Source organism: Marmota marmota, unplaced genomic scaffold, assembly GCF_001458135.2.
Source record: "Marmota marmota marmota unplaced genomic scaffold, marMar, whole genome shotgun sequence".
NCBI lineage: Eukaryota > Metazoa > Chordata > Mammalia > Rodentia > Sciuridae > Marmota > Marmota marmota.
Genome location: NW_026000119.1, coordinates 1,367,657 through 1,386,493, shown reverse-complemented (window position 1 = coordinate 1,386,493; position 18,837 = coordinate 1,367,657). Strand labels below are relative to the sequence as shown.

The 18,837-nt window shown below is 33.0% G+C and overlaps 1 protein-coding gene across 8 annotated transcripts in view; it reads right to left on the bottom strand.

The window, feature by feature from the left end:
* Nucleotides 1-18,837, bottom strand: part of Wdfy3 (WD repeat and FYVE domain containing 3) — a 221,872-nt gene that overhangs the window by 93,430 nt on the left and 109,605 nt on the right. For 7 of the 8 annotated variants that reach the window (XM_048784724.1, XM_048784720.1, XM_048784721.1 and 4 more), the window contains 9 exons: nucleotides 17,540-17,997; nucleotides 16,132-16,215; nucleotides 11,283-11,460; nucleotides 10,258-10,472; nucleotides 7,133-7,245; nucleotides 4,776-5,007; nucleotides 3,355-3,455; nucleotides 3,025-3,243; nucleotides 1,921-2,102 (listed from right to left, as the gene is read on the bottom strand). In XM_048784724.1, the coding sequence (XP_048640681.1) occupies nucleotides 1,921-2,102; nucleotides 3,025-3,243; nucleotides 3,355-3,455; nucleotides 4,776-5,007; nucleotides 7,133-7,245; nucleotides 10,258-10,472; nucleotides 11,283-11,460; nucleotides 16,132-16,215; nucleotides 17,540-17,997 (1,782 nt within the window). The remainder of the gene's footprint in view (nucleotides 1-1,920; nucleotides 2,103-3,024; nucleotides 3,244-3,354; nucleotides 3,456-4,775; nucleotides 5,008-7,132; nucleotides 7,246-10,257; nucleotides 10,473-11,282; nucleotides 11,461-16,131; nucleotides 16,216-17,539; nucleotides 17,998-18,837) is intronic. The other variant, XM_048784723.1, reaches the window with a different exon arrangement.

The following is an 18,837-nucleotide window of genomic DNA, read 5'->3' as shown; positions in this document are numbered from 1 at the left end:
TACTGATTGACATTCTCAGATTTGAAATAACACTTCTGTTTACTGACAAGGTGTCTAACATCAATCATTTATAATAAATCTATAATTAGTGTATAAGATAAAAGGAAATCAAGTTGCTTCTTACACAAGCAGATCTTATCACCTAATGAAATGAGAGACATTTCCATTGACTGTTTTGTCATAACATCATCCCAGCATTAGATCACATCCATGATTCTATATATTAAAGAACAGTCTCAGATGATATTCATACAAGACTATGACAACTCATAGGGACAGCAATGATGATGATGTAAATATATCAGTGATTAATCTCCTATCCCTCAACTCTAGAAACTGAGGACATTTTTGTTTTTAGTGATGGTAAAATTAGAAGCAACCTACTAGACAATCTACAAACTCAATTCAAATGTAGTCATGTAAATGAAGAAAAAAAATGATGCCCATGGGATGTGTTTTGGGGTTTATCATAATGAAACATTATGTTGCAATGGAACACTATTATCATAAGGAAGGAAATGTATTCATAGAAGTTGTTGTTTTCACACAGGACACAACTTTGCCTTTGTTACTGTTTCAAATGAAATAATTAAGGACACTACCTTTTTAAGAGCTTGCTAGTTGAGTTCTGTAGAAAGTAATACAGATTCAGTATGACTTATTCAAAATGTATGGGATCCGAAATATTTCAGATTTTAGTCTTTCAGATTTTGGAATATTTACATAGACTTTACTAGTTGACCATCCCTCTAATCTGAAATTCAGATGCTCTAAAATTTGAAACTTTTCATATATCATGTTAGTACTCGAAAAGTTCTAGAATTTTGGAGCATTTGGATTTTTGGATTGGAGATGCTCAACCTGGGGCAACATTCATAGTAATTTGGAACACAGAATTTCACCTGATTCTTTATTGGTTACTTCAATTTTCTTCTAATTATGAAAGTATAGCAATCTAGAGGATTGCTTATGCAGTCATTTATGTATATCTACAATGATTACCAGAGACAAACGTAGGTGACCAAAAGCAAAGAAAAACCAATTCTAACTCTACAGAAATACAGTCTTCTAAATTGGGTGTCAACATACTTTATATACAAACAGAGATACAAAAATTTGTGGTATATGTGTGTATTAAGAATTGTAGTGCAAAAAAAAAGTACATGTATAAAGGAAAAAAAAATAGCGTTACCTTAGATTAGGTAGAGGGAAGTGAAAAGAGGGGAAGGCAGGGGGATGTGGGATAAGAAAGACAGTAGAATGAAACAGACATTATTACTTTATGTTTATATGTGACTGTATGACCAATATGATTCTACAATATGTATACTCAGAAAAATGAGAAATTATATCCCATCTATGTATGATATATCCAAGTATATAAGTGAATTCTACTGTCATGTATAACTAATTAAAACAAATAAAAAATTTAAAAAAGAGAAATACAGTTTTCTAGATTAAATCAGAATGGTAACAATGAAGTGACAAAGTAATGTATTCATAGTTTACTTAGACATCCTGAAACTTGTGTCTCTAGTGCAAAAAAGAATTTAGCAATCTGACCCAAGGGCTGACAAAGTCAGTAACTCCTTTAGGACCCTATAATCCCTCCTTTCTCTCCTTCTTAATAAAATAATAAGAGCTGGTTAGCCACATGACTCTAACATACTGTTGAAACAGGCACTGAAAGTCAACTTAAAATTAAGATAGTAATCTTAAAAACACTCCCACAATCTACATTATATGTATTTATGAATATGTCAAAATGAACCCCATTATTATGTGTAACTATAATGTACTAATAAAAACATTAAAAAATACTCCTGCAAAATACATACACACACCCCACATATACACATGCACACACACCTTCTTAAGCTATCTTGCAAACTGGTGCATTTAAAAGTATAGTATGCTTACCTTTACAGTGTTAACAAGCTGTCCATCAATATAGAGGGCTGCAGTACTGTTTTTCAGCATGCCTTTGCTCATCACCAAAACCAGATGATGCCACTGTCCCTCAACTATAAGCTCTCCACATCGAAAGCGGGCACAGCATGGCAGAATCTCATAAAAAGAGGATTCTTCACTAAAATCATCAACTAAAATAATGAGGGAAAGATGTATAAAACTTTTGGCAGTATCCTCCTTGTTCAGATAATAATTCATATTCAGATCAGCATGTTTTGATTTTTAAGCTAAAATAAAATGATGATGCACATGAAGATTCCCTGTTCACTTAATAACCATGGCTGTAGTAAGAAATAAAGCCTAGAATCTAGGCATGCTCTCATCTGCTAAAGTACTTACAATTACATTCAAAGAAAGTTATAATAGCTAATGAAGTAAAAAAGAAACAAGCTAAATGGATGATAAAAGTTATCATAAACAATAAAAAGAGACTAGTTGACACCAAAACCAAAAAATAAACAAGTGGGACTACATTAATCTGTACAGCTTCTGTACAGAAAAGGAAACAATCAACATAGTGAAAAGGCAATTTACGGAATGACATAAAATACACACAAGCTACATATCTGATAAGGGGTTAATCTCTAATATATACATACATAACTCAAACAACTTTATAATAAAGAAGCTAGTAGACGAATTTCTTCTAAGACACAAAAAATAGCTGGCGGGTACACAAACACAAGCTCAACATCACTAATCATCAGAAAAATACAAACAAAAATCGAAATAATTTAGCACCTCACACCTGTCAGGATGGCTATGATCAAAAAACAAAAAATAAGCAATGGTGGGGAGGATGAGAAATTGGAAGTCTTGGGAACTGTTGGTGGAAAAGCAAAAGGGTTTTCTGTCATGATATAGAAAACAGTATGGAGGTTCTTCAGCAATCCCACTTCTGGGTATTTATCCAAAAAAACTTAAATCATGATCTCAAAGAGACACTATATTACAGAATGGCAGCAAAAGGTCATTCTGCCTTAAAAAATATTAAAATGAAGTTTTTATACTTTCTAGATTCAAAGGAGAAAATAGAAAAAGACAAATACTGACCATAATTTTGGAGTAATTCCTCTTTAGTGGAAACAATCAGAGACCGGTCTTTTGCTGACAGAACTACAGCAAGGCACACGTAATGCTGCTCAGAAGAATTTGCTCGGCGAACAATAGTAAGAAGTCTGACGGGGTGGTTATTAGGAGGAGAACTGAAGTGTTCAATACAAAACCAGCTAGAATAGCTTAAGCCAGATGGAGGAGGGAAGAATCTTTCACCTGAAGTAAAAGTGGCAAAATAAAAATGAAAGAGTGTTTTGACTCATATTTATATTTAAAAAGAGGCCAACGAAAGCATATAAAGGAACTACTGAAAAATAAAGTATTTACCAGAGCCAATGCCGCTGACCACAGCCCCATCATTAAGACATGTTGTGACAGCAGTATTTGTAGGGGCATTATGAGGAGCCAAACTAGGCAGAAACAGGCAGCTATTGAAGAAAAGACAACATATATATTAGAGATAACTATTTCTTCTCTTAACACTATGGATGTAGCACAGTGAAATAAACTGCCAGTATATAAAAGAGATAAAAGACCAAAAAATAAATCTGAATATCTAGAAAAACCCTTCCTGTGTTTTAATTATGTGAGAGTATTAAACAAAATGCTTTAAAATCTCTAACAACATGTTAGGTTTAAACTCTTAAAAATTAAGATATAATTTGAATATGTAAAACACAAATGTATAACCTCAATCACAGCATTAGGACAATTTAATCACTGTATAAAAACTTCCCTTGTGCCCATTTCCAATCACTATCTCCTCTTACCACTATTCTGATTAGTTTTGACTATTCCCAACCATCCATTGTTTGAAAATGACCCATGACTACATGTTTAAAATCCAAGTACAGAGTTAGATAAATGTGTAAGAATCCCACAAACAATGTATACATGTACATATTATCTACTAGCAGTCTAAGAATTCACAGATCTAGCTATTTATAAAAATACACAAATAACAATAAGAGAGTTTGTACTGGCTCATATTTATATTGATAGGGGGCCAAAGATAAAAACTTTATAATCTAGCTGTTAGATCTATTAGCATTTGTATCTACTTCGAGGCAGGTGCACTTAAAAAATATCTAGGTTCTCTGTAGATTCTTTATTGCTGCTTGTGCTACTGTAGAATTTTCTGTCACTTAAATTAATTTGTTCATTAGAAGTGACAATCACTGAATATTGATAATGTATAAGATACTATGTTAGGTAATTTGATAGCATGATGACAAAACCTAGGCTAGGAGGTTTTCATCTAATTTAAATTAACATATTACCTCTATATATTCATATTTATTATATCAGGGGTGTGCAAACTTTCAGGAGATGACCAGATGATAAACATTTTGTGCTCTGTGAGCTAGCAACTCTGTCATTTGCTATCAAGAATATCAAAGTCTGAAGACACAGTGCCAAAGCAGCCATACAAAATGCTATGTTCTAATAACACTTCATCCACAAGAAATAAAAAAACCTTACCAACAAAAGCAGATTTGGCAAATGGGCCTAAAAGATTACTGACTCATTTATTACATTGATTTATTTAACATAATAATTAATTTAAAATAATTACACTAGAAATCTTGAAATAGCATGCTCAAAGAACACAAGTTATTTGAATATACATAGTATAGTATATACCATAATTGGTATTTACCAAGTAAATTTAAAACAAAAGATTCATTTGCAAAGTTATAAAGCAGAAAATAAAACAATAGAATAAGGCTATCTTACAATTTCCTTACCCAAACCCTTCAAGGGATGTGTCAAATTCAACAAATGCTGGAGTAACTGATGACCCGTGAAGTCTGATGTCATGCGGGGTTGTCATGGAGACCAGACACTTCACCCTGGTTAAGGGTACAGTGCTACCTTCTGCAGATTTTACCAGGCTCTTGCTTATCCGGTAATGGTTATCTTCAGGTAAGCTAAAAACACTATCAGAACCCAGACCTTCCAGAGATGTGATCATACTATCTGTAAGTCAAAGAAAATCTCTTAGTGAAAATACCATGCAGAATTTTAAAATAACTTTACAAGGCTAATTTATTTTTAAATACCATTTTTAAATTTCAATATGTGATTATTTTCTTTTTAAATACTAAGGGCACTAACCAAGTTTAATGTACTTTATGTTCCTTTATAAACTTAAATAGGCTATTCCCTTTTTTACTTAAAACTAAATTAATATGCACACTGCAGAAACACTAGAAACTAGAGTACAATTAAGAATAAAAATCACCAATAATCACCTGTTAAAATGTAATTTAAGAATTCTGTACTGACTTATAAAACAGTTTATGCTTTTATTTTATAAAACTACTTTTTATCATTTCTCTTAGAGAAGAAAGTAAAATATTCTAGAAGCATTACAACTACAAAAAAAAGTCATCTTAGGAAAAACTATCAGAGATAAACAGCTGCAACTTGATTTCTCTATCTTCTCCCTATTTGCATGTCTTTCTTTATAACTATTAAAATTAAATTTGTGATCACAAAATTGAATTTAAGAATTCCTATGTATGTGTAAATGGAAACAATTTCAAGAATGAAAAGACAAATTTTAAGCAAACCGTCCTGTCTTCCTAGGAATATATCACAACTGCAATGGAGAACACATTCCCTGTGAAGTTGAACCACATGGGTACACATAACTGTTTTTCTCATACATGCTGGAAATTCAGACAACCATGAAAATATTAATTTTCTCAGGGAAAGGAGATATTTTTCATTTTTATTCTTATCAAAAGATAATAATTCTAAAGAATGATGTAAAGTATAAATATAACACAAAAATATATATATAAAGGTCTTGGGATATAGCTCAGTGGTTTGAGGGCTTGCCTAGTATGTTCAGGGTCCTGGGTTCAATCCCCAGTACCATGAACATACATACATATATACATACCATGTATATTAATTATTATAATAATAGTTACAAAAACTGAAGTACTTTGTTTTCTGCTAAACTGTATTGAAATTCAAAAGCTGGTAAAGCTTCCATAACACAGTAGTTGTTAAGCACTGGTAATAAATAGCAGGAAGAATAAGACTGAAATAGTGGTTGAATCTCTCTGACTTCAGAATTCTCACCCCCAAAATCAAGGAGTTGATCTAAGATGACCTCTACAAAGCAACCAGTCTACTTTTCTAAATATTCTTTTGCCTGTTTCACTAGTAATACTCACCTTAATCTATCAAAACACAAGTCTTATTATCATGGCTAACAATAATACAAAATGATGTAGAAAGTAAAAATAAGCAAAACTACAGAATTAACCTGGAGAGGAAATCCAGTGCAACTGGCTTCCCTGGGAACACCTCTGGAGTGGATGGTCTCCATGACAGCCTGGTATTCAGTGCTTGCATTCTGCTAACTCCCCAGAACAGGTTTCTATCAGCCTAATGCAAAATCTTCTCCTTGGAGGCTTCTCAGCAATACTTACTACATCTCTCCCTATGAAACTACCATCTTCTATTTTCCTATAAGGTTCTCTATTCATTTTAGAAACACTGGTGTTTAATTCTCAATCTTGTGTATATTAATTCTTGCCATTGGATGGGAGGATGTCACAACATCTATATGAATAACCCATCTCACACAGACTGTATTGTCCAATGAGCATTTACCTATGCTTCATACCTGAAACTACCAGGCTTCACTTATTTCCCCATCAGAACTACAACTCCATGATATGGAAATTTAACTGTCTTCATCAGTATTTCTAATTTCCTGTCCTCCACGACTTTTCTGCAGTAGGTGTCCTGTAAATCCACAGCCTGGTAATAATAACCCAATCAACCATTCCCTAGTTTAGGCAGCAAAGGCTACTTGAGAAACAAATCCTTGATCCTCTGAGGAAGGGGTGCTCCTCCTCCCACACCAAGGCTTATTCTGCCCATAGCTCTCATCTCCTCTGGATCCTTACACCACCAAGCTCCTCTCCCCTACCCTCACTTAATTGACTTGACTGTGTGTCTCTGTTTAAATAACAACAAACCCTTTCTGTCTTTCCCTTTATAAACTTGAAATAATATTCATCCCTCACATAATTTTCATAAATAAAAGAAACCAACAAACAGAATGTCAAAGTCAACTTACTTCTCATCTCTGGCTCGTAACACAGTGAACTTGGTTTGTGGACCCTATATTGCTTTAGCAGTTTTTTGTCCCAGGCACCACAATTTAAAGGACTTGCCAAACGTAAAAACTCTCTAAATAAGAAACAGAGCAAAGTTATTCTTTGACTGAGACTATATATAATTCAGAAACCAAATATAAACAAGAAGTTAGATTTAACAAATTATAACAGACTAGTTAAATTACAAAAGAAATGCAAAATTATTGTGAAATGACATACACCATTAACTTCATATTTGATCACTATATATCTATAGATCTACTAGGTAGTTTTCAAAATTCAAAAGCTCAAGTCCAATTATGTCTGAAACCAAACTTATACCTAAACCTATAGTTTTTCAGGTGTTCTGCATCTCACTGAAATGTACTTGGATTTTCATTCTTTCTCAGGATTTTAATATTCAAAAAATCAGGAAATTCTGTTGATTCTACTTCCCCCAAATATCGTAAATCTTCCATCTTTTCATTCTTGCTAATACCACCCGGATCAATTACAGTATTTTTGTGTTTTTGAAGGAGAATCTTAATTACCTCCTGTGTCCCAGTTCAATCCCTTCATCACAACAGTTAGTACCTTTCAGTGACACTCTATTGCTTAAGTCTCTCAGAGGCTGTTCAATATTAGCAGATGGAAACCCAAAATCCTCAAAATGACTAGTACACAGTACCACACATAAGATGATTTCTACCTCAGTCCTAACATTCACTGCTCTCATTTTTTCCCCCAATTATAAATAGTTCTCAAGTCATACAAAATTCTTATAACTCCCTATGAATACATTCCTTTGTTGCTCTGGTCTATCAAAATTGCCTTTCTTATTGCTGAGAATATTCTTTCCACCACTTCTTTCTTATATGACTAGTTTTCTTCCATAATTTGTTTCTTAATTGCCATTTCCCTCACAAAGTCTCTTCTTCTGAGACACCCCTGCAAAAAGTCTGGGTAAGTTACTTATATAAACTGTATAACACTGCTTTTATAGAACTGAATACACAACATTTTAATTGCCTGGTTACCTGACTATATTCTTTACTAGAAAATACATTTTATGAGAGCATGAATTTTTCTTTTGCTATCTACCAATGTTTCCCCAGTTCCTAACATATAGTAAGGGTTTTAAAAAAAGGATAATTCATATCTTTAGGTTAGGAAATAACAGTAATGGATAAAGAATATCTATAATCTTTACAAATATGCTGTTTCTGTTCTTATTTCAAGCATAGAAAAGATATAGATTATTATGAAGGACTATAATATAAAGTATACAGAGCATGTCCTCTTGAAATGTGCTGCACAGAGATATAAAAAATTGTCCAGGAATTATGCATAATAGTATTCTTCAGTATTCTGTCATTTATGGCATTGTATACAAAAAAAGAATTCTGTATTTTCAATTTTCTCTGTCACCAAAAAAAAATAAAGGTTTAAAACCCTGTAGCCATTAAAATGTTACACATAAGTAGTTTATGATCTGTGGCTTTTAAGTAGCAAGAGATGAGCACTATGGGCAGAATAAACATTGGTGAGGGAGGAGGAGCACACTTTTCTCAAAGAATTGAGGATTTGTTTCCCTTTTTCAACCCATGGCTCATCACTTGACTATTCCAGGCATTCACTGTAAGAACGGATCATGTCCAAATGGCTGAATTTTCACTGCTTATTGTTTATCTTGCTATCTTGTACAAATTATTTGTATGAGACAATCTCTCCAACTTCCTCTACTTTTCAAGTAGAGGATTATCAAAAAGGATATGGGGAAATATCAATGCTACCCTCAAAGCTATAAGACTGAATCTATCCACCAGCTGACAGATGAGGGGAGTGTGACTGTCTTTCATCTTGACTTCAGGATGATGAAAGTATTGATGATTAGTATCATCAAGGCCGAGCACACTGACACAACACTGCTTGACAAATGTTTACCATATATGTTTTTCTTAATCCACCATTTGTTTGTGGTCAGTTTAAGAATGCTAGTAGAAGTATTACATGGCAGGAATACTTGAATAGTATTTAAAAATAATCTAATGAAGAGAACAGCATATAGTCCAAAAATGATAAAATGAGCACATTTTTATAAGAAAGAACACAATGATTTATGTACTAAATCTATTTGGCTATGTAATTACAAGAAAAATATAGAAAAAATTTAAAATCTAGCAAGTTTCATGCCTCAAACATAACAGCACTGTTTGTCTTGCACTATAAAAGGTTTTCAAAAATATACTTTTGGATGATTAAAAAAAAACCCGTAGTACATCTACAAGACAAAATATTATGCAGTAATAAAAAGAAACTATTGATACATATAACTTGTATGCATCTCAAGAACATTATGGTGTGAAAACTGTCAATCTCAAAAGGTCATGTACCACATAACCTCAGATATATAATACTTTCAAAAGAAAAAATTATGGAGATGAAGAACAGAGCAGTGGTTTCTAAGACTTGGGGATGGTGGAAGATAAGGGAGTGGGTATGTCAATAAACGGGAAGCATTGGGAGATATTTGTGACATCTTGGATTGTGTGATGGTCACATAAATTTACACATGGATAATAAAAGAAAATGGATAGATAATAAAGAGAACCTCATACACACATAGATATATCATACCAACATCCATTTCTTGGCTCTAATGCTGTCTGATAGTTACATGTAAGAGTTAACTTGAGGAAACTACATGACAGCAGCAAGGAACCTCTCATCTTTACAAATTATTGTGAATATCTAATTATTTCAAAACAAAAAAGTTAAAGAAGTCCTTTTTATAAGTTATTACATAGAAAAAGTTCTTAAAATATATAGATTTAAGTCCTACATATAATTAACATGATTTTATTTTTAAAAGAAAATGAGTTTGCTAGATTTAAGTAGAAGAAATAACCAAGGGACAGAAACATTGTTTACTAATAAGCAGATTTGTTTCAAAGTGCTATATTTTAAGTATTTTGTCCACTTTTGTTGTTTTGCTTTTGCCCTGAGTAAGTGAATGTGCCCACCATAGTGAGAACTCTTGAATCATGAAGACTCCAGGAATGGTTATGACTGTGGCCAATTTAACATGAAAAAATGACTTACTGACCTCAGCACCATGGGCTCCAGGGCCTGGGAGGCCAAGCGTTCAAACATGCGCTGCAGGGGTGGGTGCAGAGAGTGGTCCTCGTCAGCCAGAGCAGCACTGCACCTCTGCAGTAGCCGTGCATGAAGACCAGCTTCACACATGACTTGCTGGTTTCTTTCTGTGTGCACCAGGGATTGTAAAATATTTGCCACAGCAAGTTGAAGGTCCAAAGCATGCTAAAGTCAACAAAGAAATCCATGTCACCATGGCATTCTTAGTGACATAGGTGACAGTTCTTCCTACTTGAAGCATACCTTTCAATATGAGGTATCTAGATGTTTCATAATACATTCAAATAAAATAAGTAACTATCTTATTAGAGTAATACAGCCACTTCCAGAACAGAGCCATGCAAAAATCCGATACTTTAAATTTGGAGAAGCACACACAGCTGACTCCACACTCTTCCAATTCCTTTGGATCACATGACTATATAGCCAATAGTAGTTCTATTTTTACAGAAATATTAAGTGCAAAGGGTTTTTCTTTACATCTAATAGCTAAATGGCTGAAATGAAGGCTTATCATTTACATTTGGGACATTTTAGGCTCTAGAGGCCATACAACATTTTAACAAAAATAGTTCCCTGAACTCCAACTCATTGGAACTTTTGAGTGCTATAAGCCAAAACAATTAAATAGCTCAAAGCAGTATCTTCAGTTATTTTTCTTTCTTTATCATTCATTAATAATTTCCACTGATAAGCAAGATTTACAAGGGGAAACAATTATTCTAACTTCAGAAGTAACCATTTTTGTTGCCTCTGTAACTAATGAATTGTGTTCTAATATATACACATACACCACACATCCTAGAAGGTAAGACTCAAATAGCAAAATGCTGTTTTTTCCTTTACCTACTTTAGTATTGACAGGTAACACTTCACAACACTTTCCTTCTTCCTGCCCTCCCCCTCAGCTCACATATACACACACATTCCTTTCACTCATTAAAGATGGGAAGGAACCAACATATCCAAACCTACTTCTGGCTGTGTCACTGACCCAACAGAGGCCAGGAGGTCCAGCATAGCAAGCATGGCTCCAGGATGGATGATGACGGCATCAGAGCTCTGGAGAGGGGATGCTGCCACATGCAGTTTCAGGTCAGCAACATTTTTTGCAGGGCAGACAGGGGGAGTTGAGACAGAATGATATGCATGCCTATAAAAAGAAAGAAAGAAGAATTATTTGGCTTTTAATTCCAACTACATTCTCAATTCATTTTCTTCATCTTTTACTCACTGATAAGCAAAAAGCCTTACAACGCAGGGATGGGTTATAAACACTTTATGCTTGGAATATAAAAAAGTAATATGTTATTAACTCTCAATGAGTCACATTTAGACAATTTATCAATTCTTCTTGACTCTGATATGTCTTTACCATTTACTATTTGGGTTATTTCATTAAAAAATGGCATTACTCCAGGTGATATAAAGAATAGCTAAAAAAAATCACAGAAATAGATTCAAAGCTCTAGAAAGATCAAAGTTCAAACAATATTTGATGAGTGATCAAGTTAATTTAATCTCTCGATGAGACTGTTTTCTTTTGCAATTGCCTGTGTTTTCAATCCTTCATTAAACCATGGACAACACAAGGTCAAATGGTTTATGGTTTATTCTATAACTAGGGTAACTTGAGTCAGAGTTGGCTCAGAGTCCTGGGAACCTGAGGGTAAACATATTAAGCATCATGGAAGTTTTCCTTCAGATTATTTAGAATACAATCACCTCTTAAATAAATTTCTACTACCACTGACAATACTCATTCCATTTTTTAAGAACTTAGAAGGCATATATATTCATGTACTGAATGTGCAGGTTTCTTCTTATCAATGGTGTCTCCTTTCGATTTAATACTATTAATCTACAACATGAATTTTGCACACTGTGCATCTTGGCACTAAGAAAAAGATGCTTGTGGCTATGGTCTATGGGAGCTTGTTGTTCTGATGAGTCGGACTCAGTATCTAATTTGTCTAATGCTGAGCTCTATCACTGGGAGCAGTGCAGTTTCAGCTCTCTGGCATGAAAGCAGCTTGGGAAACAGACGCTTTACATCAGTGAATTAGTAGCAAAGAATTGGCAACTGCCATGTTTTCAAAAAAAAAAAAAAAAGCACATTCTCTTTTTAAACAGAGATTCTAGGAAAATATTCGGCTTCACTTATAAAACAGCACATGGACTCGCCTAATTTATTTGAAAGTCAGAGCCATATCCTCTACCCATTCATTTTTTTTTCACTCCCTGTATGTTGCTGTTTTTCATTCAGAAAAATTTAATTTCTAAACTTACTAAGAAAGATATTTCTAAATCTTGTATCCTTCTATGTTGCTCCCTTTGTCCTTAAAACATTTTGATCTACCTAGAAAAAAAAAAGATTTATAATTCTTCTATCGTCTAGCAGAGATTCCCAACCATTGATTTCAGATATTTCATAAAAAGTATTTCATTATATACAAAAAGTAATCCAAATTTGAAAAAAAAGATTCTAATTGAATTTATACTTACTTCCAACTATTACTGAAGTAACAAATTTAATCCAGATTAGAACTTAAAGTATGACTAAACCAGAAAGACATTTTTATGTCTTTGGAAAATAAATTCGTTCCAAAAATATAACTATTATAGTGGTAAATTTTAAAAATCTTAAATAACAATATTTTCCTAAAGGAATTATGTGATTTTCAACCAGAAAAATACTGCAAACATTGTTAAAATCTAAAATGGTACTTATTAAATAAAATTAGGCATATTATGACAGGGATTAAACAATCTTAATTATTACTAAACCCCATAGGGTACAACCACTTTTTAAATTTATGAATAATGGTAGATTAATTAAGTAGTTAATTCACAAACAAGAGCTAACACTGGCTAAGACAGTTCTGTCTTTGTTCAATGACATTTCAAAAGTCAGTTAATTTTTAAGCTGAATTTATTTTTAAAAGTTATAAAAATTGCTAAATATTTCAACCTAAATTCTCATATATTTAAGATTAATTTATCTCTTTTAGAAATACACAGTTGAATGTTTAAATTCTGAATCTGCTTAACTTTATCAAGTGTGCAAGGACACTGAATAATGGACTCCAGATTTTCATGGTAACTAGTTCTTGTTAATTTGCCTAGTAACTAGTACTTGTCATCTTTTCCTGCATGGCAGATCTATTTGGTATCGTTTTGATTATTTTGGATTTTGTTTTCACTTCCTCTAACTCTGACCACTGTTCAGCTATAATTTGGCTAGGTCTTTCTCCCCAGTCTTTAAAATAATTAGAGAAGAATCTTCAGGATTTTACATGTCAGACAAATACCACAAATTCAACTCTTTCTTAGTACCTCATTGTTTTACAGGTTATAAATACACAGTACAACAGTATTTTTTCCTTTTGCCAAAAACAAACAAACAAACAAAAAACCCCCCATGTTTGTCCAAAAGAAAAAGATGTCCACGAACTGATGTGATTTTTTTTTGAGAATTTCTAAAAAAAAGTGTGACTAAAATTCTAATTTCAAAAGGTAATGTATTTGAATTTGTTAAGTAAAAGCAATGTATTATTTACTTATTTATGATTTTTATTTTTAAATAGAATGAATGGAACCTGACTGGAATGACAACCTGAAAATGTTAACATGAATGGTATTAGCATGAACAATATCAAGGGCTTCTCATCTTTGGGATAACATCAATATGTAACTCTGATGGAGAACTCAAATGGATTAGAAGACGCATGCAACTAGTTCTACTGATTCAGCAGCAGTTTTCCCTTAAGGACCTGATATTTCTACATGTAACTACTACAAGCAATGAGAAAATATTTCTGATTTTTTTAAAGCTATAAATAATTATACCAAGGAAGAAAATGCTGTTTTCCCTTTTTCAACTGCCATTTAAATAGCAGAGGTTCTAATGGATGTTTTTAAAAAAATGTATTTCTTTAATCTGTAAATTTCCCTTTTGTGGGTCTGAGTTAATATTTTATAAAGGACAATAGTTTTTAGCTCTTTACTATTTATGATATAATCACTATATTTTAAAATTATAATTTTTAGTAATTTAAACTACTTAGTAATTAAAATTATTTCTCTAGTGTTCAGTAGTTCTTTGGGATAGTAAGCATACATTAATTTTCAAACACAAAAATCTCTTACTTTATTAATTTTAGCAACAGAAAGTTATAAGTAAATTTGAATTTATTTAGCTTCCTGAATTAAAATCAGCTATTAACAAATATAAAAGAGACATGGCAAGAGCTAGGGTTGTGGTTCAGTGGTAAAACTCTCGCATAGCATACACAATGTGCTGGGTTTGATCCTCAGCACCACATAAAATAAATAAATAAAATAAAGGTATAAAAATATTAAAAAAAAAAAAAAGAGAGAGGGAGACAGACAGACAAGACATGGGCTGGGGATGTGGCTCAGTGATAGAGCACTTTATTGGCATGTGAGAGGCCCTGGGTTTCATCTCTAGCATGGCCATTAAAGAAAGAAAGAAGAAATAGTAGTTTGGGGGCACAAATATAATGTGTAATATTGAATTCATTTAAGACTATGTTGAACAATGCCATTGTTAACTATAATGAGATGTAAGCCCCAGTATAAATTTAAGAGGAAAGGAAACTATGTCTTTCTACCTACCTAATGAATACTACTATAGATATGTAGTCAATCCTCAGTATACCTAGGAGACTTATTCCCAGACCCCCTGTGGATATAAAAATCCATGGATGCTCATCACTTATACACAGTGGTACAGTATTGGCATATAAACTCATCTTCTGATATACTTTAAATCCTCTCTAGATTTTTTTATAATACCTACTATAATACAAACACATTACATAAATAGTTCTTATACTGTATTGTTTAGGAATAATAAGAAATAAAAAGTCTGAACATGTTCAGAACAATCACAATTTTTAAAAAATATTTTCAATCTGAGGTTGGTTGGACCTATACATAGAAGGCTGGCTATATTCCATGCTGAAATATAGAATGTGTGATGAATACTTTTGAGGCTCTAACTACAACCACATTCCTGTTTAAAAATCTGAACAAAAGTATAAAACAATATACTCATGTTTCTCTCAAAAGTCATACCTAGAGGTATTTATAAGAGTTATTACTTGAGGAAAACAGAGAAAAGAAGACTACTTGATGCCAACTGTAAGAACTATGATCGCTCTGAGTACAGGTTGCAAATGAAATCTTAAATGAATGTTAATTGTATTTTTGTCAATCAATGCTTTTTTTTTTTAGATTTATAAGCTTTACATTCAAGGTAGATTGGATCAGCTTATAGACTTATAGGAAATGGATGAACATAAGAACTGGGGTAGGTTTTCTTCTTCACTTTTTTCAAAGTTTAGCTTTGACAACTCTCCATTAGAGAATCATATTTCAATTAGTTAAGCTTGATTAAGAAAATACACATTTACTTCCAGTGCTATGAGTTCATTTTTGAGTAACAGTAAAAACCAAAGAATGACCCCCAACAACAATGAAAGTGAAAAGAAAAAGTGAACAGTATCTAAAGAGGCAGTACATCTTCATTTCTATTTTAATATATGATATGCCTGCTATAAAAACAAAATGTGTAGTTGTGAATGACATGAATGACAAAATTCTATATGTTCTTCATAGTTTCATAGCATGTATTTTATTCTCATTAATATACAAAAGGGAAATTAATAACCTTAAAACCTAAAAAAAAGTATAAAAAGAAATCAAATAGCCAGAACCCTTCTGAAGTTACAAACAAAACCACCACATTAACACATAAGTAAGCACAGATAAAGATTGACTTCTCTTATAAGATCAGTACCTTTTCCTTGACAAAGCTGGTGTCCCCCAAGGAGAGGGGAGAGAAGACTCACTTGTCAGGCAAGGAGGAATCTGTTCTGCACGACTACAGACAACAAAACAGACAGGGTGGTTTAGAGAGGTTAGAAGAGAGCACCAGGTTGGCAGTTGGTTAGTTTCACAAGAAAGTTTAATAAGGAGCATCCTCCATATTCAGCAGGAATGAGGAACAAGACTACACCTCATGCACTGAGTGACACAGAAGAGTATGCATGTGTAAGGCAGGTGCTTATCCCTATTAATGTGAATATTTAACACATTTGTTAAGTAGAGTTCTGTAGACCCTCTTTTTAATAATTCAAACTAAAAACGAGTTATAGCAACTAGAATAAGTAGAGAACAGAAGTTGAATCTGATTATCCAAATTTATAGTTTATTCCTACAATACCACACAATCTCCTGTTTTCCTGGAAGAAAAAAAAATATATATATATATATATTACACACACACACACACACACACACACACAGAGTCTATTTTGGGTACAATATAAAAACAATTCACTTATTAAAAAAAAAAACTATGTAACTGGTAAAAGTGATGATGCTTAGAACAGATAACTTAGCAGCATGATCACTCTTACATTATTTTTAAAGTGAGAACTTAATTGAAAACACAGTAGAAGCACTGAAAATAGTGCTTTAGATAAAGTGGCTCTCCAATGTTCTTACTTAGAAACCTGGATTTTCCCCATCACAGAATTTGTCACAACACATTATAATTATTTATGTGACTATACTTTCAGCTAAAGGACAGCAAGGACCAAGGCAGTCTTGAACAGAACTGAATCCTGAATGACAGAATGCACAATGATTCACCATGCAGGAGGTTTTCATTAAACACTTATTTACTGAGGGAAAGAGTAAATGACTCTGAAGGATCTTGAACTTGATGATTCAAGACACTAATTAATATGTCTCAGAGAGCTATATCACTTTTCAAGAATTATGAAATGTTGAGAATGAGGTTATCTGCCATTTGTCTGGACATAAGTATAATCATAAGTATATTCTCCTGTTGATAATTAGTATCTGTAAACCTGCTGCACCTAATGTTTTTTAAGGATAAAGAGGAAAAAAAGAACAATAGTAAACATCATTAATAAAGGAAATTTCATAGAAATTCATTAATAAAGGAAATTGTTCTATTAAGTGCAATATGAGCTAGTTGAACCTGAATTTACAAATAACACACTTCCATGCTGAAAAACTTAGCATGATGTCAATAGTATTATTCCCAAGTGCTATGCTTCAAGCAAACAGGACAGATGATTCATTTGTTTTCATTTTCCTTTGTAATGCATAATTCAAATCTTAATGTGGAGCATTAATGCTGAGTATAGACCCTGTACTTTGGAAGTCAGCCATACCTGTCAAAAGAATCTGTGGCTACTTTGTAGAGGTAAATAAAGAGTTTACTGCAGTGCCGTAAAGTGGGTGACACCGTGTCCACTGAGATCACATCTTCCTCTAGCAGTCTTTGAAATGGCTGTGTGTTTGAGGGGAAGACATTCATGGCGCTTATTTTTCTTAGGTCTGAGAAGCAGCCAAGAAATCGAACAGCATCTGCCAACTTTTCATACTGAATCTCTGTTTTGAAGAAATGAGAGTTGGCTGGCTCATAGCGCATTGCTGCAGTCAATGTGCAGAACACCGTGTGGAGAAGTTCAAATACTTGATTCTGGTTCACTTTCTCCCAGCCATTCTTGGGGGGAGAGCTCAAAGATCTTTCCATAGCAACAAGCAAGGATGTAATGTACACAAATCCTCCAACTTTCCTAAAAACTGTTCTTGAACGATGGCTTTCTCGAAGGACTGAAAGGAGGGCCTATAGGGAACAAAAGACAAAAAGAAACATAATTAAAATATTTTTAAAAGTCAAGTAAAAAAGCTACTATATATAAATATCAAAGGGGAACACCAATCTGTGAACATTTGATATAAAAGTTGTTGTCATTTACCCAATAACTAGTTCTATAAACCACATCAAATATTGTGCTGATTAAAAAATGCCACTATTAGAGTCAGAAGATAACTTCAGGTAACACCATCCTATATTTCTTTTGATGGAATGAGGTTATAACAAAATGTTGACTAAAAAGCCTTTTCTATCTGTAATTGATAATTCTATCAATTAATTCAGTGATTTCACAAAATTATATTATTAAAAAAGTAAAATAAATATTTTAATCTGATTTTACACCATCATGCATTATACATGACTGTGTATGCACATATAAATTGATTTATTCTAGGAGGAATTTGAGAGATGATCTGGGTGGGCAAGATTTGAGGTCTTTTAATTCATATGAAATGCTCATATTCTCATGTCTTTGAAAAAGGATTCACTTCAGAGGACTTATTAGACATTCTCTCTGCAAAATGAATTGAGGGAAATAAGAGTATGCCCTTTCCCAGAAGAGCTATAAGCAGTAAGAAAGAAAACCTAAAGCAAATAAGTAAATCAAACTCTAATAACTATCAGTTATTTATTGAATTGTCTGTGGTACTTTTAACTTTGCTTATTTTAAAAATACCACATTATGATGTCACCTACTATTTTACTAGACACCATGGACTAGGCACTGAGTGCTTTCATGCATTATGTTATTTAATCTTCTCAACAATCCTACGAATTAGATACTACAGCTTGAGTATCTCTTATCCA